Raw genomic sequence first — 878 nt, 5'->3', positions numbered from 1 at the left:
ATATATATATATATATATATATACACATATATGTATGGTTTTGGGTACATGCATAAATGTGTATGGTGAATGAATATAGATAAAGCTAGAAGATAATTTAAAGAGAGAGAGAGAGACAGAAAGGAAGGGACAAACCCTTTACCTGCGAAAGGCTCTGCACGCCAGCACTGCTGCATCGCTGTCAATTAGACATCGACCATCGGTACTCAGGTGGCTGGGGGTCAGGCACTGGTGACCAATTGCCATGGAAACTACTTCTGGTTTATTGTCTGAAGAACACAAACGAGAAAACATTTCGGATATGTAAAGGTCTGTCAATAATGGCTTTGGAATGGCTTCAAAGATCTGACATCTTTTCATCCACCCATCCACACATTTTAACCCACCCTGTTATTCCATGGAGGGATTTAGGGGTAGAATCCTCAGAGCAGATCTGGCCAGTTCGAACGTGAAATAGGTAGAATATTTGGGCTGGATATGGCTAAAGGGTTATATATATCTATGCATGAAGCAATGAAGGAGACCTGTACAGGGTAGCTAGTCCTGTTAGAAATAGCAGCCAAATCTCCCATATTCGTTCATTGCAGAAAAGCTAATGGACAGAACCACAAAAACATTCAGGTGAATAACAATAACTATTGTATTTGTTAGGCCCAGTGGTTAGGGCAGCGGACTCGCGGTTTCAATTCCCAGACCGGGCGTTGTGAGTGTTTATTGAGTGAAAACACCTAAAAGCTCCACGAGGCTCCGGTAGGGGATGGTGGTGAACCCTGCTGTACTCTTCCACCACAACTTTCTCTCACTCTTACTTCCTGTTTCTGTTTTGTGCCTGTAATTCAAAGGGTCAGCCTTGTCACATTCTGTGTCACGCTGAATAT

The 878-nt window shown here is 42.7% G+C and overlaps 1 protein-coding gene across 1 annotated transcript in view; it reads right to left on the bottom strand.

Annotated features, from left to right (window-relative positions):
- Nucleotides 1-111: 111 nt before the first annotated feature.
- LOC106882640 (uncharacterized) overlaps nucleotides 112-878 on the bottom strand; it is a 3,421-nt gene continuing 2,654 nt past the window's right edge. The window contains exon 4 of the mRNA XM_014933380.2: nucleotides 112-269. Coding sequence (XP_014788866.1) covers nucleotides 139-269 — 131 coding nt within the window. The 3' untranslated portion in view covers nucleotides 112-138. The remainder of the gene's footprint in view (nucleotides 270-878) is intronic.

Source organism: Octopus bimaculoides, chromosome 30 (genome assembly GCF_001194135.2).
Source record: "Octopus bimaculoides isolate UCB-OBI-ISO-001 chromosome 30, ASM119413v2, whole genome shotgun sequence".
In the NCBI taxonomy this organism is placed as follows: Eukaryota; Metazoa; Mollusca; class Cephalopoda; order Octopoda; family Octopodidae; genus Octopus; species Octopus bimaculoides.
The sequence above is the reverse complement of the archived record's forward strand: the minus strand, read 5'-3'. Positions and strand labels throughout refer to the sequence as shown.